The 25,446-nt window shown below is 38.6% G+C and overlaps 1 protein-coding gene across 1 annotated transcript in view; it reads right to left on the bottom strand.

Moving 5' to 3' along the window:
- Positions 1-4,548: 4,548 nt before the first annotated feature.
- The window catches only part of LOC133621069 (histone-lysine N-methyltransferase SETDB1-B-like), a 37,274-nt gene continuing 16,376 nt past the window's right edge, over positions 4,549-25,446 (bottom strand). Inside the window, exons 9-25 of the mRNA XM_061982882.1 lie at positions 23,201-23,391; positions 22,988-23,117; positions 20,697-20,856; positions 20,513-20,620; positions 20,103-20,418; positions 17,742-18,003; positions 17,548-17,638; positions 17,352-17,468; positions 17,081-17,250; positions 13,775-13,999; positions 13,513-13,683; positions 10,094-10,218; positions 8,954-8,973; positions 8,753-8,871; positions 8,420-8,676; positions 8,253-8,341; positions 4,549-4,949 (exon numbers count right to left, since the gene is read on the bottom strand). Coding sequence (XP_061838866.1) covers positions 4,832-4,949; positions 8,253-8,341; positions 8,420-8,676; positions 8,753-8,871; positions 8,954-8,973; positions 10,094-10,218; positions 13,513-13,683; positions 13,775-13,999; positions 17,081-17,250; positions 17,352-17,468; positions 17,548-17,638; positions 17,742-18,003; positions 20,103-20,418; positions 20,513-20,620; positions 20,697-20,856; positions 22,988-23,117; positions 23,201-23,391 — 2,669 coding nt within the window. The 3' untranslated portion in view covers positions 4,549-4,831. The remainder of the gene's footprint in view (positions 4,950-8,252; positions 8,342-8,419; positions 8,677-8,752; positions 8,872-8,953; positions 8,974-10,093; positions 10,219-13,512; positions 13,684-13,774; positions 14,000-17,080; positions 17,251-17,351; positions 17,469-17,547; positions 17,639-17,741; positions 18,004-20,102; positions 20,419-20,512; positions 20,621-20,696; positions 20,857-22,987; positions 23,118-23,200; positions 23,392-25,446) is intronic.

Raw genomic sequence — 25,446 nt, 5'->3', positions numbered from 1 at the left:
TACTTACTACGCACAAGCTCTTTGACTTAACGTGCATCTGAGTTGTATTTCTCATTAACAAACTTGGGTGTTGTTTAAACAAACTTGGGTGTTGTGTAAAATCGCTAATGCTAAGCAGTAGCAGGTCAACAGCAAAGCCAATGTATATTAGCATCAAGCTAGCACATTTCTTGGAAAAGTAGAGCCTTGCTTTACTTACGTTGGAGCGTTTTTTTGAGTCCGTTACTTCGTTGGCATTGAAAATTGCAACATCCCCTTGAGGTAGTTTAGCGAAGTCCGCTCTTAGTGCTGCTGGAGTGATCGCCAAGTCGGTGCCGAAAAAGCACCAGGTTGTGTAGCCATTTCTCATGTGGATGTTGTTGTTGGCAGGACAGTGATGATCCAGGAGAGTCAACTTCCCATTTTAGTTGAGTTCTTCCTTGAGTTCAATGTTGCTCCTCACCTTCTTTATCAAAGTGCTGTACTTGCAACTTCCTATGGTACCATGCACAAATGCAAGTATTCATCATTTAAAACACTTCCTTGTGGTCTACATAACATGTAATGGTGGTTCTTTGGTCAGAATGTTGATGTTTTACAGACCATCTTCAAGTCGCCTTCTGACCGTCGCTTCAGGACGCGCCGTTTTGTGGGCGGTCTTATTTCCACAGCGTCTTCTCCTCGTCATCTTTGTTGTAGTTTTTAGCGCTTCCATAGCGAGTCTACTGACAGATATAAGTTAGAACTGTACGCTACTTTCTATTAGAAATGGTAACAGCGGAGGATGCATGTGCATGTACGAGCCAGTCTGCCCCACAACAAGACTCACATGCAGACACACCATACTAACAAATATTCACATACTGTATACACACAATATTAGCATATATACACAAACTGTATACTCACATAATATTGTAAATATTCACATATACACACACATTATTAGCAAATATTTACATACACAGACACAAACACACAATATTAACAAATATTTACACACACATAATATTAGCAAATATTGACATATAAACATGCACACACCTGAACACATACCTGGACACACTTGGAAACTCACCTGGACACACCAGCGCACACCTGGACACACACCTGCACATACCTGGACACACACTTGCATACACCTGCACATACCTGGACACACACTTGCATACACCTGCACATACCTGCACACACACTGGCATACACCTGGACACACACTTGCATACACCTGAGCACACTTGCATACACCTGCGCGCACCTGGACACACACTTGCATACACCTGGACACACTCCTGCGCGCACCTGGACACACACTTGCATACAACTGCACACACTTGCATGCACCTGCACACACTTACATACACCTGCACACACACCTGCATACACCTGGACACACACTTGCATACACCTGGACACACACCTGCATACACCTGGACACACACTTGCATACACCTGGACAGACACCTGGACACACACCTGGACACACACTTGCATACACTTGGACACCAACTTGCATACACCTGCACGCACCTGGACACACACTTGCATACACCTGGACACCAACTTGCATACACCTGCACGCACCTGGACACACACTTGCATACAGCTGCACACACCTGGACACACACTTGCATACACTTGCACACACTTGGACAGACACTTGCATGCACCTACACACACTTACATACACCTGCACACACCTGGACACACACCTGCATAAACACAAATACATATATATATATATATACACACACATAGCCTATACATATATATTATAATCAATATAATTGTATATTAAGAGTATGTAAAAGTTTAACTACTACCTTGTTTACTTCCATGACAACCTCCTTAAAGTTTTGTGACAGAAATATCCAGCAGCTAAAAACATGGATAAGTGTGGCGAGTGTTTCCACTTTTCCCCATCATGCTTTGTAGAGGATTTGAATGGGTGGGATTTCAATTTTTTTTATGGTGCATGACATTTATTTTTTTTACAATATCCACAAGTTTCAGTGAGCAGGTTGTGTGTTATGTGACCATGTCTGTTGACATTTTGTTGTAGTTGGGATTGTTTTTCCCACCATGACTAGGGAAGGTTGTTTGCATTAGGTCATATAAGTGAATGTTGTAAATGTTCCTATTCAGAGTACGTATAATAAAAGGTCTACCTCATGTGGTCTACTTGAGAACAACAAAGTGAGACCATCGTAAGTAATCTATTAAAAAAAAAAAAAAAAAGCAATCTAATTCCTTATTTTAACTCATGACGTTTCGTGGGCCAAATTGAAGACGTCGGCAGACTGAAGTTTGGATAACCCTGATTTAGCGTTTTATTTAATAACTGTGCAAACTGACAGTTCCATGCACTCGTCTATTCAGCAACATCATTTATAATTTCATAGCTGCTAGCAGACGTAAGGGGCTGATCAATTGAGGTATTTTTTAATGACATTTGTTTTTTTCACATATTAAAATATTTCCTATACGAAAAAAAACTTCTTCAATAAAAATGGTGTCAATGGAGATGCACTGCCCGACTGCTTGTAAAATGCCCATAAAAAGTGGTAGAAGTCTCCTGCATGTTTGAAAACATAACAAAACGCCACATGATAACATGAATGTGCAGTAAATGAGTGTCTCCATGGTGATGCCCTGTATAGTACATGCAAAATCCTTGTTTAAATTAGGCTGTCTGCACCACTTTTCAATTGCACACGCAGTCTTAATAGATGACACGCGCCACGCCTACTAATAGTATGTGCTATTTTTTAGACTGCAGACGCCGTTTAGTGCGTGTTTGGATCTTAGTAAATCAGGCCCTAAATGTTGCAATTCTAAGCGAGTTCATACACTTTACGTTTACATGGCAATTCAGATTTTTATCCTCCCGCTGAGAGGTTTGAGCAAAACTAAGGCATGTATTATTGCCAAATAGAAAGCCCAAGTTAGAAGTGAGCACACCCATTAATCATCATTGGACGCAGTGTATACACAATGGCCTCATCACAGTGGTCAAATAGCACCCTCTAGTGGCAAACTGATCATCACTGTAGTAGAATTTGGTGAAACGTGTCAATAGTCCAATCCTTGCTGACATTCTTCAATTTGGACAACGCTTGCTTCAATGTCCATAGCCTTTTTTTCCCAGAATGAAGCTAACATTGCCAATGCGACTCACCATTGTCGCCGGTAAGAAAATAAGTATCTATTTCAGCAATTTGCGAGTTTTAGCTCGGTTGTTAGCAAGCTTGAGAAATCCAACTTCCTCGGTGTACGCTTTCAAAGAGCTGTGATTGGATATATTCCCAAGTTGTCCCACCCATCTACAAGACGATATTAAACATGATTGGATGATGTTTCTGTCAACATTTTTGTCCCGATTGTATTCGTCGACTGAAATGTCGGTTCATTTTGTTATCGCCTTGGTCAATAAGCAATTTGTTTTGATTTGTTATTATCTTATTTTTATCAGAGGAAAATAGGTTGTTGGCGATAACTAAGTTGAAAATTATTAGTCAAAGAAATGAACACTGAATAGCATTTTAGCAATACAGAGAAAAAACACAAATAATAAGTAAGGGTAAAATGTATTTATGTACGTAAAAAGTATAAATAAAACTAGAATAAAAATTAAGACACTTTATAAAACTGTACTAGCCTACCTAGTGAACGATTGAACAATGAACCAGAAAAGTGAATCAAAATAAAAAAAAATACAAATAAAAATTATTATAAAAAAATAAATATAATCTAAATAAAAAAAATACAAATAAAAAATTTATTCAATTTTTTTTAAAGAATAAAAAAAAAATTACAAAAATGTAAAAAGAATCCAAATTTAAAAATAAAAACAATAACTAACAAAAATGTATCCAAATGAAAAAAATTTAACTATTAAAAACATAAATAATACAACAAAGTTTTAAATTCAAATGCTGCAGTGCTTCTTTTGACGTTGAGCCCTTTTCTAGTTCAATTCTGACGGCTACTGCACTGTATGTGGACTTTGATAACTGCTGCACTTTAATGAAATGAAGCTGCTAAAATACTATAACTTGACCACCCACTGATTTTTAATCCACATACCCTCTATGTATTGTACTTGTATTTTAAATTGTTTATCATTATGTAATTTTAATATTGTTGCGTATTGTCAATCCTGTGTAATCTTATCGTGGATGTTAGATGCACAATAAAAGCACTACCGAGGGAAATTAGCATGGTGCAGCCATCTTCTTAATGTAACTGCACATTGTCCTTCAAATAAACAAATACAAACCTACAAATAATTGCCAACCGAGTGATGCTGTATCTGCATGTGCATAAAAAACGACATAAAAAAGGCTCCCACACGAACAGTTCAAACTGCATATCGGTTTTCATCGTTCACTTAAAAAAGCCGTTCAAAAGACTCGATTTGTTTGCGAATGTCACATCTCTATGCTCACATCCAACGATGTAACATGTGTGGGAGTTCTTCTCCCGGTTTGTTCCGCAAGAAAAATGCAAATGTGTGGAAGAATAATACAAAGAATATAAAGGATAAGTATGAGCAATAATAAGATGGGCTTCATTATAAAGATTTGCAAAATGTCAGTAAATCAGTGAAGTACTATCCAAGGATTACAAAGCAGACTGGCACAGTCCTTTTTTGGAAAAAAAACAACCATATTTTATTTAAAAATGCAAATAAACTTGCTGTAAGTCAAATGAAACGACTGCATATAAAAATAACTGAAAAACCTGAAATCATTAAATGCTAAAAGAAAATAATAAACACAATTAAAAAAACAATAACAGTAGTTTTTTTTATATATATAAAAAAAAGTAGCAGCGGGCAGCGAGAGAACACTCACAGAAGTCTTCCTCTACACTCGGTGGAGCCGCAGCAGCACAGAAGCACTTTGCCCTCCACGCTGCCCACTTCATAGTTGTAGTCCCAGGTCAGCTCCGTTCCAGCCCGGATACGCCTGCATGGACACAAAATGAAACGCATGGTCTGTGAGGACATGCGGACAAGATAGAAGTGGTGCAACTGTGCTGTCATTAACAGATCATAACAGAAAACAATGAATGACTTTATGTCAATGAAGTGTTTACATTTTGCATTGAGCTCCACTTTCTCAATCTTATATTCCAAAATATTTATTTATCATCATATTATACCCACATATGCAGATATTCTCTCTTGTAACAAGTACTACACCCCAAAACTGAACACTGAAATTAATCTTAATGAGATTTATATTCTGTGTTATATTATTCATTAATGGTGGGAGTGGCAACTTTAGCAATGCTTGATAATAAACAAAATACATGTCTAAAGAGAACAAACACAGATGTATTGAAATACATTTTGTTGCTAAAATTTTATTAAAAACAAATATATAATTCAATAAATGAAATGCAAACAAAAGCAATTTATAAAGGTTGATTATAATAAAATTAATTGTTGAAAGTGTTGAGTGTTACTGTAAATGTGAAATACCAATTATATTTAAATTACATGTATGGTATAACCTCATTTACATTCTTAATCAATTACTTAAAGATCAAGATACATTTTTCACTGTAAGCAAGACAGAAAATAGTTGAGAACCACAGATTTATGTCGACATGTGTTGCAGTATAATCAGTCCCTCCAGGAAGTCACCATGTCACAATCGTTATGGTCGGCCTTGCAACTTTATCCGCATATTTTGGCCAATCAGTGTCATTTCCACCAATCAAATTTGTTTCTGAGCAGCGCTCAAACGCGCACGTCAACTATCTAATAAAAAATTATGTGTATTTTCTGTGCAGACGAAGAAGAAACAACAATGTGTAACAATATATCAACTCTTTATTGTTCAAACGGCACATTTATTGTCCTCCCATGTACGGTAGTCTTAATGTTGTGACTCAAGATGTTTATTTTTGATACTAGTCCACAGTGCTAAGCCTTCTGGGTAATGGAGTATATAAGCATTTACCTCCTATTTTACATGTTTATATTGCACAGCAATTAAAACATATTTTAATTTGCAATGCTGACCTAGCAAAGAGGCAGCATTTATATGTTAAATATGTTGAAGTGTGATGATCAGATAATCTCTCATTTACCAACAAAAATGGTGCTATGGATCATTCTAAACTGTTCAAAAATGTTCTTAATGTGCGGGGGTAAATGTGTTAGAACATAAATAAATGTTGAAGATGGACAAATACTTTTCAAGTGTAAAACAGACGGAATATGTCTGCAACTTGTGAACGACAGAGCAGACAATAAGAAAATATTAGGTGGTGTTTCTTTCTGTAATTATAATTAATTAATCCTCAATCCATCCCTCTATTTTTCTACCGCACTCGGGTGGAAAGCAGGGCTGGACAAGTTGCGACCTCATAAATCGTCACACTGAAACAATATTTGAAACATCTGTGTGTGAGGTATTTACATTATTTAAAGTTATATTGTTGGTTTACTTTTCTGAGGTACAACATTTTCCAGACTGATATAAAAAATGTCCTCTGTAAAGGACACTGCTTCTCATCAACTACAAATTGAAAGACATTAATTTGAACATTAATGTCTCACACTGGATGTTTACATTGTTACTTTAAAGTTATTCTTTGAAATATTTGCTTGAAACAGTAGATGTTACTAATTTGCACTTAGATATACTTGTTTGTAGTGATAAATATGACTGGAACATTTTCACATTATGTTTGTGGTCAATTACAGTGGGTTAGGGTTAGATTTAGAAGAAGAGAATCCTTCTGCCATCTTCCTCTAGTTTTTTAAATATATAAATCGCCCGCTTGAATATTCCCTCTTCTCTTCTCCGACTCTCTTGTCGTCATTTGGGAGGTCTGTTGTGATTTCCCTTCCTGGTTCCATAACCCACTCTATGTTGCCTCTGATTGGCCTGTCCCTAATGTTTTGCCCTAATCTTAACCAATCGTGACTCATTATAATAAACCAACCAACCAATCATGGATGTTTTTATACGTGAACCAACCAATCATCATTGATGTTTCCCGTATAGTTTGTCCCCTGCCAGTGGAGTTGCTTCGCTACGTAGCTTCAATTTTTAAGTCAATAATTTTTAATGAAAAAAAACGTAGTTTTTACCACTGGATTATCAAAAACTGTACTCATTACGGGAAAACCGTAGTTGTTGGCAGGTATGGCAAAGAGACGGATCAAGATTTTAACACACATTGTAGGTCGGATAAAAAACGAAAAATGTTTTTTTAATATTTTTACAGAGACAAAAATTACGGATATTCGACTATAGACGAAAAATCCCATGCCTGATGTATGTATGTATATATATATATATATATATATATATATATATATATATATATATATATATATATATATACACACACACACACACACACACACACACACATATATATATATATACAAACACATACGGTATATACATATGTATACACATATATACATACATATACATGTATAAATATCTACATATATATATATATATATATATATATATATATATATATATATATATATATATATATACACACATATACACAAATATGTATAAATATCTACATATATATATACACTTATACACGTATATACATTACAGGCCAAAAGTTTGCACACACCTTCTCATTCAATGGGTTTTCTTTATTTTCATGACTAGATTGTCACTGAAGGCATCAAAACTATGAATGAACACATGTGGAGTTATGTACTTAACGAAAAAAGGTGAAATAACTGAAAACATGTTTTATATTCTAGTTTCTTCAAAACAGCCACCCTTTGCTCTGATTACTGTTTTGCACACTCTTGGCATTCTCCTGATGAGCTTCAGGTTTTTCACTTCACAGGTGTCAAAGTTTTGATGCCTTCAGTGACAATCTACAATGTAAATAGTCATGAAAATAAAGAAAACACATTGAAATGAGAAGGTGTGTCCAAACTTTTGGCCTGTACTGTATGTATATATATATATACATATACATACACACACAGACACATATATGTATCTGTAATTGATATATTTAATGACTTTTTTTAAGTCCTTTCATGTCATGATACTGCAGCACATTGAAAAAGCACCATAGCACAAAAGAATGGAATTAAGAAGCAATGATTTGAAGTATAATCTTTTCTTTACAAATGTTTTGGTAATTGTGTTGATTGTTTATGCCATTTGGATTATAAGCAAAATGTTAAAAGATGCTAGTGACAAATGATCATTGTTGAAAGTAATAATACAATAACAAAGAGTATGTTTAGAGACAAAACTCACTTGCTGGCAAAGAACGCTACCCAGGGGAACCTCAAGTCGTGTGTGTCCACAAAGACGTTCTGGACAAAGAGGTTGGGACTGCAGCTGTGCTGTTGCACAAAGAAACAAATAAAGAGCATGCTGTAAAAGTGATCACACAGAGGTAGTCGTTTTGCGAACACACTTACGTTGAGGTAGCGGCCAAGGTTTCCCTCCAGCTTGGCGTCGATGATGTAACACGATTCTTCGCCATCGAAGAACAGGCGGGTGTTTTTGTGGCCATTTTCTCCACCCCCTCCCGTCTGTCCCTGCTGCCCCGGTTTAGCACCCTGGCCTCCTTGTGACGTCCCACCTGTGGGCGCGCCCGTCTTAACCATCATGCCGTGACCCGTCTTCAAGGCGATGCCTCGAGTGGACTTCACGGCTACCTGCTTCTTAACCACGCCTACAGAGACAAGTTGGGCGGGGCTTAAAATCAGACTGAGTCTCAAATTACTATTTTGTTTCTCTCTGTTTTGTACCAGTAGGAGGTTTCTCTTTCTCCCTGTTGTCGTCAGAACCCGAGCTGATGGTTTGGACGTCGTCACTGTCGGAGACAGTGGTCACTTCCTGCTTCTTTGCAGAGTCAGGCTTCACTTGGCTGCGAGCAACAGGAAATCAATCAAAGTGATCAATGAGTGATATTTTACTGCAGGAAGGTGAGGACGGTAGTGATGACGCACCTCTTGCCCTCTGCAGACTCCTAGGATAGAAAAAGCAAAGAATCACAAGACTGACACAGGTAGCCTATTCATTTATTGCTCTGATTATTGGGGCTCTGCGATGCACCACAATACAACATATTACTGTACTTGGACATAACCAATCAATAATAAGCATTTGGTCTGCAGCTATCGATTATTTTAGTAATCAAGTAATCGCTCAATTAGTTTGTTTGATTAATTGAATAAAACATACGCTCAATGCGTATTTTATGGAAAATAGTTGAAATAATCAAAGATTTTGTACTTGCCGTAACCTTCATTACCTTCTTTTACCTCTTATTTACCTTTTTTAGCTTCTTTTGGCTATATTTACCTTTTTTTAACCTTATTTTGCCTTTTATTTACCTTCTAATTATCCTTTTAGCTTCTATTTACCTTCTAATGTATCTTATTTTGGCTTATATTTACCCTTTTTACTTTATTTGACCTTTTATTTACCTTCTATTTATCTTCGTTTGCCTTTTATTTAGCTTCTAGCTATCTTCTTTTAGTTTCTATTTACCTTCCTTTGGCTTATATTTACCTTTTTCACCTTCTATTTATCATTTTAGCTTCTATATACCTTCTATTTATCTTCTTTTGGCTTCTATTTATTTTTTAGACCTTATTTTACTTTTTATTTAACTTCTATTTATCTTCTTTTTTTTTTTACCTTTCTTTACCTTTTATTTACCTTCTAGCTTCTATTTCTCTTTTTTTTTTGGCTTATATTTACCTTTTTGGGGCTTATTTTTTCCTTATATTTATCCTTTTAGCTTCTATTTACATTCTATGTATCTTCTTTTGGCTTATATTTACCATTTATTTGTCTTCGTTTGGCTCACATTTACCTTTTTTTTTAATTTATTTTTTTTACTTTATTTTACCTTTACCTTCTATTCACCATATTTTTAACCTTTTTTTTGCCTTTTATTTAACTTGTTTTTATCTCCTTTAATAAAACAAAGCCTTTTATTTAATCGTTTAATCGTTGCAGCTCTGCTGAGCATTATGATTTTTGAAACAGTTTTTGAATAGGATGGCATTAAGATAAAGAAGGTGTACCTAATGAAATGTATATTTCTTGGAACAGAAAACCTGGTTACCGTTAGACCTTACCTTCTTCGGTCCCTGGTTGGTGAGCCAGGATGCTACTTTGTTTTTTCCCGTCTCTTCTGGCACGGACACTGACTTCTCGTCTCCTTTGGCTGGAACGGTAGTCCCTTCTTTAACGTCCTGACTTTCTGAGAAGACAATAAGAAAGGGTCCCCTTTATTTACTGCTGGCCTCATAATTCTTTATCAATGTTATCCAAGAGGAGACCAAAAACTGCAATAAAAATGAGGACGATAAAATTGAAGCAAAATGACGACCATGGACATTATTCCTGCAGCAAAGTGAAGTAAATTATATTTATATAGCGCTTTTTTCTCGAGACTTAAAACACTTTACATAGTAAAACCCATTATCTACATCTTTAAGATACATTTAAGGTACATTTAAACCAGTGTGGGTGGTGAACCTAGCACGGCCGCGCTACCAACTGAAACCTTGGACATAATCCTGTAGCAAAATGGAGACCATGGACTATACCCCAGTAAAAAAGTGGAGACCGTGGACTATACTCCTGTAGCAAAGTGGAGACCGTGGACTAAAACCCTGCAGCGAAGTGGAGGCCGTGGACTATAATCCTGCAGCAAAGTAGAGACTGGACTACAATCCTGCAGCAAAGTGCAGTCCGGACAATAAAATCCTGTAGCAAATCGGAGACCGTGGACTATAATCCTATAGCAAAGTGGAGACTGCGGGCTACAATCATGTAGCAAAGTGGAGACTACGGACCATAATCCTGTAGCAAAGTGGAGACTGTGGACTATGATAATGTAGCAAAATGGAGATTGTGGACTGGATTATAATCCTGTAACAAAGTGGAGACCGTGGACTATAGTCCTGTAGCAAAATGGAGACTGTGGACTATAATCATGTAGCAAAGTGGAGACTGTGGACTATAATCATGTAGCAAAGTGGAGACTGTGGACCATAATCCTGTATCATAGTGGAGACTGTGGACTATGATAATGTAGCAAAATGGAGATTGTGGACTATAATCCTGTAGCAAAGTGGAGACTGGATTATAATCCTGTAGCAAAGTGGAGACCGTGGACTTTAATAATTTAGCAAAATGGAGTTTGTGGGTTGTAATTCGGTAGCAAAATGGAGACTGTGGACTATGATGTGGCAAAATGGAGTTTGCGGACTATAATACTGTAGCAAAGTGGAGACTAGATTATAATCCTGTAGCAAATTGGAGACCGTGGACTATAATCCTGTAGCAAAATAAAGCATACCAATTAGCCGAGAGACAGATATAATCCCAACAACATTTGAAATGGGGCACTTGTAAACTAAGGTAGTATTGTTGTCACAATACCAGAATTGTCATAAATGATACTACCAATTTTGGATACTACATTTGATACCATGATAAAAAAATAAAAAACATATATGTTTTTATTTTGTAATAAGTATCAACATTTCATCTTTTTTGGTACATTTTATTGTTCAATGTGCAATGGGTCCTTAAAAAAGGGCTGCATTCCGCAAATGGCCCCCAGGCCACATTTTCTGCACACGTAAAGCTCACTCCCTGGGTTTGTGGTGGCAGACTTTGCCTTTCATGACCGTTTTTGTAGGATTAGTGAATAAACGCATGACATAAAACACAATCCACTCTGTCACTTCCTTCTCTCGATTATCTTTCAATGCGTACCTTGATCAAGTGGCAACTAATCTTTTCTGCTACTTCTTTTTCTGGCGAAGCAGGTGTGTATTGTATCGTATTAGTATAGTACTTTTGACAACCCTACACTGTAGTACAAAACCCCAAACCAGTGAAATTGGCACGTTGTGTAAATCGTTAATAAAAACAGAATACAATGATTCACAAATCCTTTTCAACTTGTATTCAATTGAATGGACTGCAAAGACAAGATATTTAATGTTTGAACTGAGAAAAACATTTTTTTTTTTTTTTACAAATGTTTATTAACTTAGAATTTAATGGCAGCAACACATTGCACAAAAGTTGGCACAGAGGCATTTCTACCACTGTGTTACATGGCCTTTCCTTTTAACTACACTCAGCAAACGTTTGGGAACTGAGGAGACCAATTTTTGAAGCTTTTCAGGTGGAATTCTTGATGTACAGCTTAAGTTGTTCAACAGTCCGGGGTCTCCGCTGTCGGATTTTAGGCTTCATAATGCGCCACACATTTTCAATGGGAGACAGGTCTGGACTACAGGCAGGCCAGTCTAGTACCTGCACTCTTTTACTACAAAGCCACGCTGTTGTAACATGTGCAGAATGTGGGTTGGCATTGTCTTGCTAAAATAAGCAGGGGCGTCCATAAAAAAGACATTGCTTGGATGGCAACATATGTTGCTCCAAAACCTGTATGTACCTTTAAGCATTAATGGTGCCTTCACAGATGTGTAAGTTACCCATGCCTTGGGCACTAATACACCCCCATACCATCACAGATGCTGGCTTTTGAACTTTGGGCCTATAACAGTCCAGGTGGTTCTTTTCCTCTTTGGTCCGGAGGACACGACGTCCAGTTTCAAAAAACAATTTGAAATGTGGACTCGTCAGACCACAGAACTTTTCCACTTTGCATCAGTCCATCTTAGATGAGCTCGAGCCCAGCGAAGCCAGCGGCGTTTCTGGGTGTTGTCGATAAATGGCTTTCGCTTTGCATAGTAGATTTTTAACTTGCATTTACAGATTTAGCGACAAACTGTAGTAACTGACAGTGGTTTTCTGAAGTGTTCCTGAGCCCATGTGGTGATATTCATTACACACTGATGACGCTTTTTGATGCAGTACCGCCTGTGGGATCAAAGGTCACAGGCCTTGCCGCTTACATGCAGTGATTTCTCCAGATTCTCTGAACCTTTGGATGATATTACGGACCGTAGATCCCTAAATTCCTTGCAATAGCTCGTTGAGAAATGTTATTCTTAAAGTGTTGGACAATTTGCTCAGGCATTTGTTCACAAAGTGGTGACTCTCGCCCCATCCTTGTTTGTGAATGACTGAGCATTTCATGGAAGCTGCTTTTATACTCAATCATGGCACCCACCTGTTCCCAATTAGCCTGTTCACCTGTGGGATGTTCCAAATAAGGGTTGGATGAGCATTCCTCAACTTTCTCAGTCTTGTTTGCCACTTGTGCCAGCTTTTTTGAAACATGTTGCAGGCTTCAAATTCCAAATGAGCTCATATTTGCAAAAAATAAAGTTTACCAGTTCGAACGTTAAGTGTCTTCTCTTTGCAGTCTATTCAATTGAATTTAGTTTGAAAAGGATTTGCTAATCATTGTATTCTGTTTTTATTAAAAATTTACACAACGTGCCAACTTCACTGGTTTTGGGTTTTGTACAAAGTACCGGTAGTACCTGCTCGTGCCATTTGCAAAGTACGGTCACATTGAGCCGAGAAGGTAACATCTCAAAACTTCTATAAAGTGCTAACTCACCTTCCTTGTTGCCTTTGGCCTGTCCACGCGTGGTGTAGCTCCTCCACACGGAGCTGCTGTTGAAATAATTGTCCTTCACGAACGTGTCATCTGAACTGTCACTCTCATCCTCACTTTTTGACTCTTTATCGTCCTCGCCGTTGCTTTCCGCGGACGAGCCTGAGCTTTCATCTGTGGAAACCAGGAGAGGGCGATGAGAGAACACGACAACCAATGTGGGGATTTTACGGGGGGTAAAAAAAGATACACACTAACTATTCACCTTTTTTGGCCTGTCGTCCAAAAGAGTTACCCGACACCAAGGCTGATGGTTGGATTTTTAACCTGGACATGTCCACACCGCTGCCCTCGCTGTCTGAACAGTGAGCCTCGCTCTCATAGCCCTCCTTGAAATTCTCCACGCTCTCAATGTGGTCCAAATTAGCAAAGTACTCATCACCCATCTCTAAACCTTCTTTGTCGGCAAAGTCATCGGTTAGGATTTTACCTGAAAGTGCAAAGGGGAAAGAACTCTTAGGGTACACACACTGCATCTCCTTACCTTGTCCTGCCTCAGCGTACAGAAACTATTTGAGAAGCACTGGTATATGTCAACTTGATTTGTAGTATTGGACACTTCCTTGTTATAGCTAAGCAAAGTTAAACAACAACCATAACATACAGTAACTACTGTCTTGTTACACAGCATTAACACATGCACACAGTAACATTTTGTGCCACCTGGTGTATCTCTTGTTCTGGCTCCCTGAATTCCTGTTCGGTGCAAAGGAAGCTTCAAAATACAAGTTGGTACATTCTTTATATTTGCAGAGAATGAAAACAAGACTTAAAATCACAAGCCAATATTTTATTCACAACAGAACATGCATAATAGGGGTGTCAAAAATATATATTTTCAGATTAACGATTCTAAATCGATTTTTTTTTTTTTTACCAATATGTCCTGTTCAACCACTCAGGCAAATCATATTGTTGATATAGATGATCATATTTGCTGTACATATTTACTTTAGAAAAGAGAAGTGTTGGATACTTCTCTTGCTGCTTTATTTGTATTTGGACTTTATTAAATGTTTGGGAAGCATTGTATTAAACAAAACCAGTTTTCTTTTAAATAATATAGAAATTGATCAGAGCGGTTTATCTATTTTATGGAGGAATATAGTTAATCATAGAACTGGCACGCGATGTTATTAAAAAAAGGATCGAGAATCGATTCTGAATCGAATCATTACCCCAAAGAATCAAATCAAATCGTGTGGTGCCCAAATATTCACAGCCTTAATGCATAAGTGTTTAAAATGTGGAATACAAAAGAATGTATGGATGATACAGGTCTCAAAATAGTTGGGACAGCGGCATGTTTACCACGTTGTACTGTCTCCTCTTCTTTTCAAAACAGTTTGAAGACGTGTGGGCATCGAGGTTATGAGTTTTGGTGTTGACATTCGCTCCCATTCTTTGCCTGATATGGTTATTTTTAAAGTATTTTTCGTTTAATGATGAACCAAAAGTTCTCCATAGGCAAAAGATCAGGGGCCTCACGTATTTAGCGGGCGTACGCACAAAAACCTGGCGTGGGCCCTTTTTTTACGGCAAATATGAGATGTATCAAGAGTGAACCGGACATGAAAATATGTTTGATGTTTTTTGTCATAGTCAACTCCACCTCATACATGTAGTACATAATATAAATACATATCTCCAGTGAACAATCTTGTGCTCAATGGCAATATTATTATTTCACAAAAAATAAAATACCATTTAATTAATAAAATAAAATTAAATTAAATTAAATTAAACATATCTCAAAAGGGTAATGGGAAGAAGTACGGTATACCCTTTTTGAATCCCACCCTTTTTTACATAGTTACTTTACCTAATAGAAACGTGCGGTGCCTCACACCAACTTCATGGCTCACGTACGCACGTGTCTACAGGCTGTGGATACTTTGGCGACACACAGCTTTGCCAACATTTGATTTCGACAATATAAAAAAAAATAGAGGCAAGGAAAAACTAAATTCAATGCATTTAATGCTTCGTATTCATATTTGTGAGGACGTCTATTAGTTCATCCAGGTGATCACCTTGCCATCTATTGCTGACACAATGTGTTCCCGTTGGCCAGTCGGGCAGACATAATGGCACCGGAGACGCTGGAGGAATGTCCCGACTTTGTGTCACGTGGCTGCTACCACAAGTAGCTCTCCTGTGTTGTAATAATAAATTGAGTAATCAAACAAAAGTCAGTCCTTTGTATCCTGTTTGATATGCTGGTAGGTTTACATTAAAAAAGATTACCGCTAAAGGTGCATGGGAGAGAGGCTGTACTTACTCCGCTCAAAACGCAAAAATTCATACTTCAAGAAGTTTTTTTTCATACAAGAAATATTTTAATGATATATATTCCATGTGAAAAAAACTTCATGAGAAAATACTAAAGAACACCAAAACGCATTAATTGAATTTGTTTTAATCGGCCCCTAATGTCCTCTAGCACCTATAAAATGATGTTGCTGAATGGACGATATGTCTATTTTTTTTTTTGTTCTGATCATCCAAAATGTTGCCCCACACACGTACGACGGAGGATTTTTGTCGGTCCATCTTCTGTCTGTGCAGCCCGAGCTCCGATCCTGCAGCCGTGTGCGGAACTGTCAGTTTGCCCAGTTACTAAATAAAATACAAAATAGTGCTCGCAAAACGGTGATGAGTGTTGATAAATCACATTGCGTGTGGTAAATATTTATATTTGCACTTTCTTGTCCCAGTATTGTGGGCATTTTGATGATTAGTGTATATTTTGCATATTAATTAAGACAGAAACATAAAATGGATTTGGGTTGTGGGTTGTATGGGCTGTACTTGTATAGCGCTTTTCTACCTTCAAGGTACTCAAAGCGCTTTGACACTACTTCCACATTTACCCATTCACACACACATTCACACACTGATGGAGGGAGCTGCCATGCAAGGCGCTAACCAGCACCCATCAGGAGCAAGGGTGAAGTGTCTTGCTCAGGACACAACGGACATGACGAGGTTGGTACTAGGTGGGGATTGAACCAGGGACCCTCGGGTCGCGCACGGCCATTCTTCCACTGCGCCACGCCGTCCCATTTCACGCATTATTCTGCTCACTGAGCAGACGCAATCCACTTTGCACATGTTTAGTAGATCAGCTTTGCGTGTGCTATTAGGTTTTAGTACACGCAAACCTTTAGTAAATCAGGACCTGTGTGTCCAACTCCAACCTGAAGATGAGTATTGGACTTTGTCAGGCCTCTACCTTCATACCTTCACACATGGGTGTCCCACCTGAAGACTAAGCTCCAGCTGGTAGCTCTTAACCATAATAAGGTGGCAATCTCTCAGGAGGGAAAATAAAAAATAAGAGTAAAATAGATCAAATAAAGTATCCTTTATCCACATTTTTATCCTCTACGTAGCGCCGGTTCCAACTATGGCACCCGTGCCATTAGTCCAGCATGACCAACCATGGCAGAAATTGCCTTTTGTGAGTGCACAATTACTTGGTTTTAAGGGTAAAAATTGTGTGACATACCGGCATAGATGCAGACAAAAGAGCCCTTTGCCACGTCGTCTAAGCAGCGGATGCCCCAGCCTTTGTTCTGGGTCTTGAAGAGCTGAAGCCGCACCTGCAGGCCGTGCTGCACCAAACGGTTGGTGCACATCTGGCTGCAACACTTGCAACGCTTATTGCATTCATAAATCCTGAGCAAGAATTACACAAGAGGCAAAATAAATAAAACAATATAATGTTAGCTTGCTTTTTAGTTCTTCTCTTAAAGGAGGTGTGAGTGCAAATTGCTGACCCTGTGGGCAGGCACTCCTCTAATCGCTTGTGGAGATATCCAGCATTTGGGTTGATCTGTGCACCCGGAGTACAACCTGTGGCCTGCAGGGTCAGCTGGTGGCAAGAACATTTGGACCTGCAATGAAGACACACAAAGGAAACTTTAATACAACTAGTGGGGGGAGGACGGATTACAGATGTGTCGCTTCACTAACTTGTCCAGACAGCCATCAGTGCAATTACATCCAACCAGGAAGTCAGGACTTGTGTTGATGAACACTCCGTCTTCAGGAATGCGCTCTTTGCCTTGATGAGGAGAGAAGAACTTTAATCCATCTCTTTACTCTCTCTCATATAAATCAAAGTAAGTCACCGAAAGGCTAACACGTTTTACAAATGTAGTTCTTACTGTAGGCAACGTTGGGAGGTGGCGTGGAATCAATCTCGTTGACGCAGGACAGCGGGATGTCCTCGTTTCCGCCGGTGATGTCAGGGATATAGTAGAAGGGCCTCAGCGGCAGGAAAGGACGGTCGACCAGCACGTAGGGATCGAGGCAGAACATCTCCAAGAAGATAAAGTCACAGCGTGTCTGGAAGAGGTAGTGCTGGATCTCGGCCATGTTACGGAGGCACAGCCCGCACGGGGCCTTGTAGATCACATGGAAGGTCATCTATGGTTGCAAGAGAAGGAATTAGGACATGATGAGTAGATACACAATGTGCACAAAAGTAAAGGGGTGTGCCTCTTGGTAAGGCCCCCTGGACCTAGAGTAGATGTGTCTAAATATTTTGACTTGGACGCATTGAACTAAAAATATTTGGCCGGGGGCCGAAAGCCGACTGCATTTAAAGTAACTATTATATATATATATATATATACATGCATATATATATATATATATATATATATATAAATGTCTTAAGTTTCCAATCATTTCTACAACTCTTATTTTTTTGTGATAGAGTTATTGGAGCACATACTTGTTGGTCACTAAAAACAGTCATGAAGTTTGGTTCTTTTATGAATTTATTATGGGTCTACTGAAAATGTGAGCAAATCTGCTGGGTCAAAAGTATACATACAGCAATGTTAATATTTGCTTACATGTCCCTTGGCAAGTTTCACTGCAATAAGGCGCTTTTGGTAGCCATCCACAAGCTTCTGCTTGAATTTTTGACCACTCCTCTTGACAAAATTGGTGCTGTTCAGCTAAATTTGTTGGTTTTCTGACATGGACTTGTTGTCCACACGTTTAAGTCAGGACTTTGGGAAGGCCATTCTAAAACCTTCATTCTAGCCTGATTTGGCCATTCCTTTACCACTTTTGACGTGTGTTTGGGGTCATTGTCCTGTTGGAACACCCAACTGCGCCCAATACCCGACCTCCGGGCTGATGATTTTAGGTTGTCCTGACGAATTTGGAGGTAATCCTCCTTTTTCATTGTCCCATTTACTCTCTGTAAAGCACCAGTTCCATTGGCATAATACTACCACCACCACCATGCCTGATGGTAGGTACGGTGTTCCTGGGATTAAAGGCCTCACCTTTTCTCTTCCAAACATATTGCTGGGTATTGTGGACAAACAGTTAAATTTTTGTTTTATCTGTCCACAGAACTAATCTTTGTCTATGTAATCAGCAGCAAACTTTAGACGAGCCTTAAGGTGTCGCTTCTGGAGCAAGGGCTTCCTTCTTGCATGGTAGCCTCTCAGTCCATGGCGATGCAAAACATGCTTGACTGTGGACACTGACACCTGTGTTCCAGCAGCTTCCAATTCATTGCAGACCTGATTTTTGGTGGTTCTCGGTTGACTCTTGATCATCCTGACCAATTTTCTTTCAGCAGCAGGTGATAGCTTGCGTTTTCTTCCTGATCGTGGAAGTGACAAAACTGTGCCATGCACTTTATACTTACGCACAATTGTCTGCACAGTTGCTCTTGGGACCTTAAGCTGCTTTGAAATGGCTCCAAGTGACTTTCCTGACTTGTTCAAGTCAATGATTTGTTTTTTCAGATCTGTGCTGAGTTCCTTTGACTTTCCCATTGTCGCGTTGGTAACTGAGTCTAATGACTGCATCACATGAGCCCTATTTAAATGGGCTCAGAGAAGGCAACAGGTGTCATCAATCATAATCACTCACATGAATTTAAGAGGCCATGCCATGAAGCCAATTTGATTTGATTGTAACTTTTCTACATCACCAAAATTGATCATGTATGTCGCTCTATGTATACTTTTAACCCAGCATAGTTGACCCTTGCTTTGGTTTTTGGCTGAGACCAGGGATCTTGGGCTCAAAAAAGTTGGTGACCACTGCGGTATGGACTACAAAAAGATAAGAGGTAACAAATAATCCAGAAAGAGTACATTAGTGTAAAGTAGAACTTATTCATATTCTACCTCAGTCCCACAATGGGTTCACTCGGTGTGGGATCTCAGGCGCATGGCTAATTTAAATATGATTTGCGTATTTAAATGAGGGTTTGGACAGGTGGGCTTAATTCCACGTTGATTGGGATGTACAAAATAAATGTTCTTGGATAATGCGTGCGCACTTAAATACATTAGATTTTTTTTGTGCGTACGTCTTTGTATTTCAGCGCACACCATTTTTAGTAGGAAATCCACAAATGTCATCAGACCCCATGACTTGAGTTGCTGAACTTCGACAGGTTGTCGACATAAACAGGTTTCAATGAAACATGACCGAACACTGTTGTCGAACAACGGCAAGCAGACCTGAGTCCTACAACAGTACGCACTCACCTTGCGGTTGACTTTGCGCCGGCCAGTCATGCGCCTGAAATCGTACAGTAGCGGCGTGAGGAGGGGGTTCTTCCCCCGGTGGATGTCTAGTTTAATCGGCCGCACGCGACTCAGGCAGGTGGGGTGGCAAGTGTGCACCGTGTAGAAGATGCGGTCAGTGGGGGCACGGTACGACGGCTGGTGGGGGACGGTGGCCATCGGGTGGTTGATGGTGGCCATTGGGTGAGACATCACGGGCTGGGCGACCACAGTGGTCACCTGTCTCTGATAAGACTGCTGAGCTTGAGGGCTGCCAATTACTGCGGGAGTGACCATTCTTCAACAACACAAAACAAAAGTTATAGTTGAATATAATCATTATAAATGTTATAATTACGATTAATAATGAACACAATGCTTGGTACACTCACCTTTGCATGTTGCTGGTAGACAGAGACTGCATGACCTTAGAGGCATGAGTGCCTCCCACCCCGGGGATGAATGGAGAAGTGCTCTTCTTGGCCATCTGATGTTTAGGGCTTAATGGTAAAAGAGGAAAAAAATATATTTTGTCTCAACAATTTTTTAAATTTTTAAATAGGAGACATCACTTACTCAACACGTGGCGACTGAGTGAGCTGAGTGGTTTGTTGGGCTGGTGGCTGTTGGATTTGAGGTGTCGACACACCTTGAGCAGGTGGGGACTTGACAGGAGAAGCTCCGAGATGACCATCACTGGTGTACTGGACTACAGGGCCTTTACTTCTCAATGCACCTTGAGGGCAAGAACGGACAAATAGAGCAGACAAGCTTTGGAATGCATCAACTCGCCCTAACCCACATCCTAATCCGTATTTCATCCCACTCCCTCCGTTGCAAGTCTTGAGTTGTATGTCGTAATGTGTGCTTATGTTTGCTGAGGCTTTTTTCCTAGTACCACACTCCATCTCCTACACGAACACAGTTTGGGAGTGGCTTTATTTCTCCCTCTTTGCGTTTTTATTTTTCCTGTCCTGTCAACCCCGTGTCATGTTGTCATATTTTTCAAGCTGGCTGGCTGAATTTCTTCCTGAATGTTACAAAAAGTATGAGAATGTGTGAGCTGCTGCCTGCTCTCCTTTACTCATCTAATAAGTATCTATATGTCAAACTATTTACAAAAAGTTTGAATTTTTGGCAGAGATATATTTTCTGTCATTTTCACACTAACTCTGTCACGTCGTTATTTGATTGAATCAAGGAACATGAAATGCTCCAAGCGTTGCCAAGGGACGCTTGTCCATCGCTGTATTAGGGAGTACAAAATAAAAACAGACCTGGAAGACACCAGCAAAGAAGGACAAAAACTGGATATTTGAAGTTTTGAAAGGTAAGCCGAGGAGACGTACTGTGGGGGGTATAAGAAGGGAAAAAAAGTGGCTGCTTTTACTGCTGAGCCGCAGTAAAAGCAGCTAAGCAGACCGGAGAAGAATTCTCACAAAAACTCAAATAAATGCCCTGTCAGATATTAAACCATATTTGGCGAAAATGGTTGACAATGAAAGTATTTTTTATTCTTATATAAATGTAAAAAAAAAAAGAATTTGGGCTCCAGCAAAAAGGGAACTTTTCTCATGCGGGTCAAAATGGGCTAGTGCTTGCGCAGTGGTTATTACTATCTACTTTTGTTGTATGGTATACCTGTACTAATAATGAACCATGTTAATAATGACTTAAAAACAGTACTACACTGCCTTTGAAAAATGCTGGTACTTTTTTTTATCTGCATGCACAAAACCTAGGCTCATGATGTGTGTCAAAACACTCACAAAAAGCGCATAGGAAGATTGGCAAAAAAAAGGCAATTCTACTGGTTAATAGGAGGGTGCGTGAAGCCTAATATGGAGGTATTTGAGCTTAAAATCTATTGATAAAGGTGACACTTTGCTTTAAACACAGAAGGGCTGCTTTAAAACATGTCTCGCCAAAGGTGCCAATACAGTATTATCACCTTTGCTTCAAACTTCGCAAAACAATTAAAGCATTCAGATCTGTACAAGGAGTTTAAAGAGTGACAGGTACTGTACCGCAATATAGTTAACTAGCTCCCCTGCTGTGCCCATACAGACACGTAGACAGGCACAAAGTTGGTTGGCTTGTTGCCAATTATTAGCGTAGTTAAAACCGCCCACGTAGTGTAAACTAATGCAAGTGAATGACGGAATTTTGTTACAAATTCCAGTTTTATCTTCAACGTGTGTTTTACCTGCTAAATGTCTTATCTGTGTAGCTTTAGTATTGTTTTTAACCCTTACTAATAATTGTATTTGTCTTAAAGCACAAACCAAAATTGACAACCATGAAGCATTTATTACAATGTCAATAAAGCTTTCTATTCTATTCTAACATCATCCTCGATTACTGCAGGCTATACATGTAATATATACACTTGCAATTTGTTCTTTGAGTGCAATGAGAACAGCCCAATGTGTTTAATGTATTTTAATTTTATTTGTATTATTTTAAAATAGTTCTTTGAGCGCAAAACGGAACATATGTTTAATGTATTGTTAATGTTAAAATGAAGCCAATATGACATTTTGAAAAGTATCAAAATACATTTTAGTAGCGGTGCCAAAATATTGGTATCGGGACAAGCATAGTAGCTACTTAACTTTTTTTTCTAAATACTAAATACTGTTGCATACTGTTTGTATTTCTGTTGTAAAAAAAAAAAAAAAAAAAAGGCTGATACTGATAAAAAAAAAATGGCCGATACCGACATAGGTCAGAATGCCAAATATCATCCCGGCTGATTATCGAACAAACTCAAGAAAAAACCTCTTCTACTCTTGTAATAAACGTCATAGATGTGCATGGACTGCAGTTAATGGTGAGCATATATATATAATATAATTCAGTTTTACCCATATTTGGTCGTGTCCTCTGCTGGCCGGCCAACTTCTTCTCCTGGGTGTTGGCAGTGGTCATCTTCAAATTGAACATTGGCTCTAGCCTGGTGGATCCTCTGTAGATCCACTCTGTCCGCTTATCATCCTGATGACACACGTGAGTCCAACACAATCAGTGTGTGTTTTCATTGAGTCCTCACTACATAGGAAGTGGTCACCGCAACGTACCAGAAAAAGGATCTTGACCAAGCTGCCGTCCACCTCCTCTACTTTACTCTTCCACCAGGTTCCATCCCACTCGGTTTTGATGATCTGACCAACTTTCAGAAGGACCATGGGCCTGCTGGGGTAAGCTGTGATGTACTCCTCGATGAAGTCTCGGCATGACGCGTCCTCAATGTCTTCCCAGGTACGCTTCACTATCAAACCAATCAAATGGAGTCAAACCAAACCCAATTAAATGATAGTCACCGAATACCAGCATTCATTCTAAATGTATTATTTTGTTAAGAACACACATATAGTTAAAACATTGTCGTAAGTATACATGATACACCAAATCTAACACGGGTCTGGGGCTAGGAATTATTTTTGGGAACACAAATGATTGCTTCGTTCACTGTAAAAAAGAGAGGTTGAAACAGCAGCTACTGTCTTAAGATTCCTATGTTTACAATTTGTAGCTAAAACCATCATCCGCTACTTTTGTCCGGCGCTTTGAAACATGCGGTTTATAAAACCCTGCAGCTAATTTATGGTTTATTCTTTGGTGACGGCCATAATGCAAATAGTTTGTTTTTTTTAAAACAAGCAAAGAAACTAAGAAGGTGTGTTACTGTTTGTGCTATGGCATCATCTTTTGGACGAGTTTGCTCACTGCAGGGCTGCAGTGCCCTTCTGTTTAGAGCTTTCCACCGGAAGTACAAGTGCCGTTCAGTCTTCGACCCTTCCATAGCGTTATCACTCGTATGGATTCTTCATTCATCACTCCAAGCAACGTTTATCAGTTTTACAATATAACTAAAACTGTTTATACTTACTAAACCATCCCATGTGTGATGTTTGTATTTTTGTACAAGCTATCGTAATGTAATCAAGTAAGCGTTGTTATCATATATATATATATATATATATATATATATATATATATATATATATACTGTATTTTCCGCACTATAAGGCGCACCTTCAATGAATGGCCTATTTTAAAATTTTGTTCATATATAAGGTGCACCGCATTATAAGGCATACCGCATTATAAGGCGCATAGAATAGACGCTACAGTAGAGGCTGGGGTTACGTTATGCATCCCGTAGTTGCGAGACCTGTTGTGGCTCAATATTGGTCCATATATAAAGGCGCACCGGATTATAAGGCGCACTGTCAGCTTTTGAGAAAATTGGAGGTTTTTAGGTGCGCCTTATAGTGCGGAAAATACGGTGTGTATATATATATATATATATATATATATATATATATATATATATATATATATATATATATATATATATATACTGTATATATGTTAACACTTTTACAAGTGTCTGTGTTAGTTTTATAAACTTACAATAGCATTTGTTTAAATTTCACAAATTCTTCAGTAAGTTCACCAAAACTTATTGAGTCTATTAGCTGATTGAAGAGCTAGCCTCCGCAGCTAGTGGGTCCACGACAATGACTTCTGTTTTGTTTGATCAGCCGTTTTACTGCCGTGTTACAGACACCATTTGCAAACAGTTAAGGTCTGTAAATAAACATTTACAAAATATTTCTCTGTAAATAACTCATTTTACATTGTATATATTTGCGGCTTATAGTTCGGTATGGCCAATATGGGGATTTTTTTTTTAAATAAAATTTAGTGGGTGCGGTTTATATGCCGGTGTGCTCTATAGCCTGGAAATTACGGCAGTAGAACCCTGCTTGATACATAAATATATTTCAAAATCAATTACAGGTGGCCCTCGGTTTACAACGTTCCGTTTTGTAGTTACCAGTGCTAATTATTTATTTATGAGAGCCTTATTTATTTACTTACTCATTTATTTATTCACTGTTTGTATTACGGATTGAGTACAAACAAATATGTTAGAAATTGCTTTGAAATGGAAAAGGTTGGATTAAATAAGATGAAATTCTTCCCACTCCTTTTCAAATTTGTTATGTGAAACTGGAAATATGTGGAATATCAGGAAAATACAGGGTGTGCCTGCACAGCTACACTTAGGGAAGATAAGGTTGCTTATGATTTACGAGTTCGCTCACTGCAGTGTCCTTCCATTTACCGGTAGTGCTTTCAACAGGAAGTAAAAGTGCTGTTCAGTCTTCTAGCCATCCATAGCGTTCCCACTCGTATGGATTTTTCATTCATAACTCCAAGCAACGTTTGTAAGTTGTACAATACAACTAAAACTGTTTATACCTACTAAACCGTAAAAAGTGTTTTCATGCATACTTGAACATGCTATGGTAAT

Source organism: Nerophis lumbriciformis, linkage group LG21 (genome assembly GCF_033978685.3).
Source record: "Nerophis lumbriciformis linkage group LG21, RoL_Nlum_v2.1, whole genome shotgun sequence".
In the NCBI taxonomy this organism is placed as follows: domain Eukaryota; kingdom Metazoa; phylum Chordata; class Actinopteri; order Syngnathiformes; family Syngnathidae; genus Nerophis; species Nerophis lumbriciformis.
This window is presented reverse-complemented; position numbering and strand designations above follow the sequence as displayed.